The 1,156-nt window shown below is 40.5% G+C and overlaps 1 protein-coding gene across 1 annotated transcript in view; it reads left to right on the forward strand.

Annotated features, from left to right (window-relative positions):
• Positions 1-611: 611 nt before the first annotated feature.
• The window catches only part of LOC121921217 (ectonucleoside triphosphate diphosphohydrolase 6-like), a 57,154-nt gene continuing 56,609 nt past the window's right edge, over positions 612-1,156 (forward strand). Inside the window, exon 1 of the mRNA XM_042449005.1 lies at positions 612-743. Coding sequence (XP_042304939.1) covers positions 612-743 — 132 coding nt within the window. The remainder of the gene's footprint in view (positions 744-1,156) is intronic.

Below are 1,156 nucleotides of genomic sequence, written 5' to 3' on the forward strand. Positions count from 1 at the left end.
CCACTGGATGCATTTTCGCCAGCTTCCCAAGCTGTATGCTATGTAGCTGTTCATCATAATGCTTTTTGACCCTCTGCATTTACTCCATCATAATTATCCTTTAATACTCTTATAAATGAACTTTTAGCTTATCTTTCATTAATTCTCAGAACAAGCAAAGCACTAAAACGTAACAAACAAACCCATCTAAATAAAGTGTTTAACCCTTTGGAGAAAGGACTTCCTGCTTAAAAAGAGGAAAGTATATATATTTTGAAAAAGGACAGGGAGAATCACACTTTTAAAAGTAAAAGGGCTTGATTCCACTTACAAATGCCACCTGATTTCAAAGATGCCCTTCAAAGTAGAAAACAATCTAAGGGTGAAGACAACCATTACATTTTCAGAGAAGGGGGGGGATCTCTTTGGAAATACTTGTAGCATTCATTCCAAACATACTTTTTTTCTTCAGAGTTGTAGCAGTATGTGTTTTCACTGTCACTTGTTAAAATGTTCTGCTTTTAAATGAATAAAAAGATGAATGAAACACTTTGGGGAAAAAAAGTTAATTGATGGCTGAACCTGTGTTTGCCCCTGTGTTATCTCAGTTATGAACCTGGTGTAAGGGAAACATGAGCAAAGCTTTTCCCTTCCGGGAAGGTTCTTGGAGTGCCCAGCAACAAAGGAGAATCAGAGTTCGAAATGTGGTCCAAAGTGAGACACAGGTTTATTTCACCGATCGGGGCTGGCAGCTCACCAAGAAGGTGAATCCAAAACTGCCATGCCCTGCTTTGTATCTTTCACATTCTTATACATTTTCCTATTTCTCTATATCCTAGCATAAGCCAATTACAAAAGCAAGAACAGCCCACTACCTAGAGTCTCCTTCCTTGGAGGTCTTTAAACAGAGGCTGGATGGCCATCTGTCAGGGATGCTTTGATTTGGATTTCCTGCATGGCAGAATGGGGTTGGACTGGATGGCCCTAGTGGTCTCTTCCAACTCTACAATTCTATGATTCTATGGTGTTTATCAGACGAGCTCTTAAAGAGGTACTATTCCAGTGTGACTCCTCTAGCTGCCTCCTGTTGCATGCTGGGACTGGCAGTTTTAAGGAGGGGTATTTAGAATTCTCAGGCAGAGAAGTTCAGCTCCTTAAAACTGCCAATCCCAGCATG

This window comes from Sceloporus undulatus, chromosome 1 (assembly GCF_019175285.1).
Source record: "Sceloporus undulatus isolate JIND9_A2432 ecotype Alabama chromosome 1, SceUnd_v1.1, whole genome shotgun sequence".
Taxonomy (NCBI): Eukaryota; Metazoa; Chordata; class Lepidosauria; order Squamata; family Phrynosomatidae; genus Sceloporus; species Sceloporus undulatus.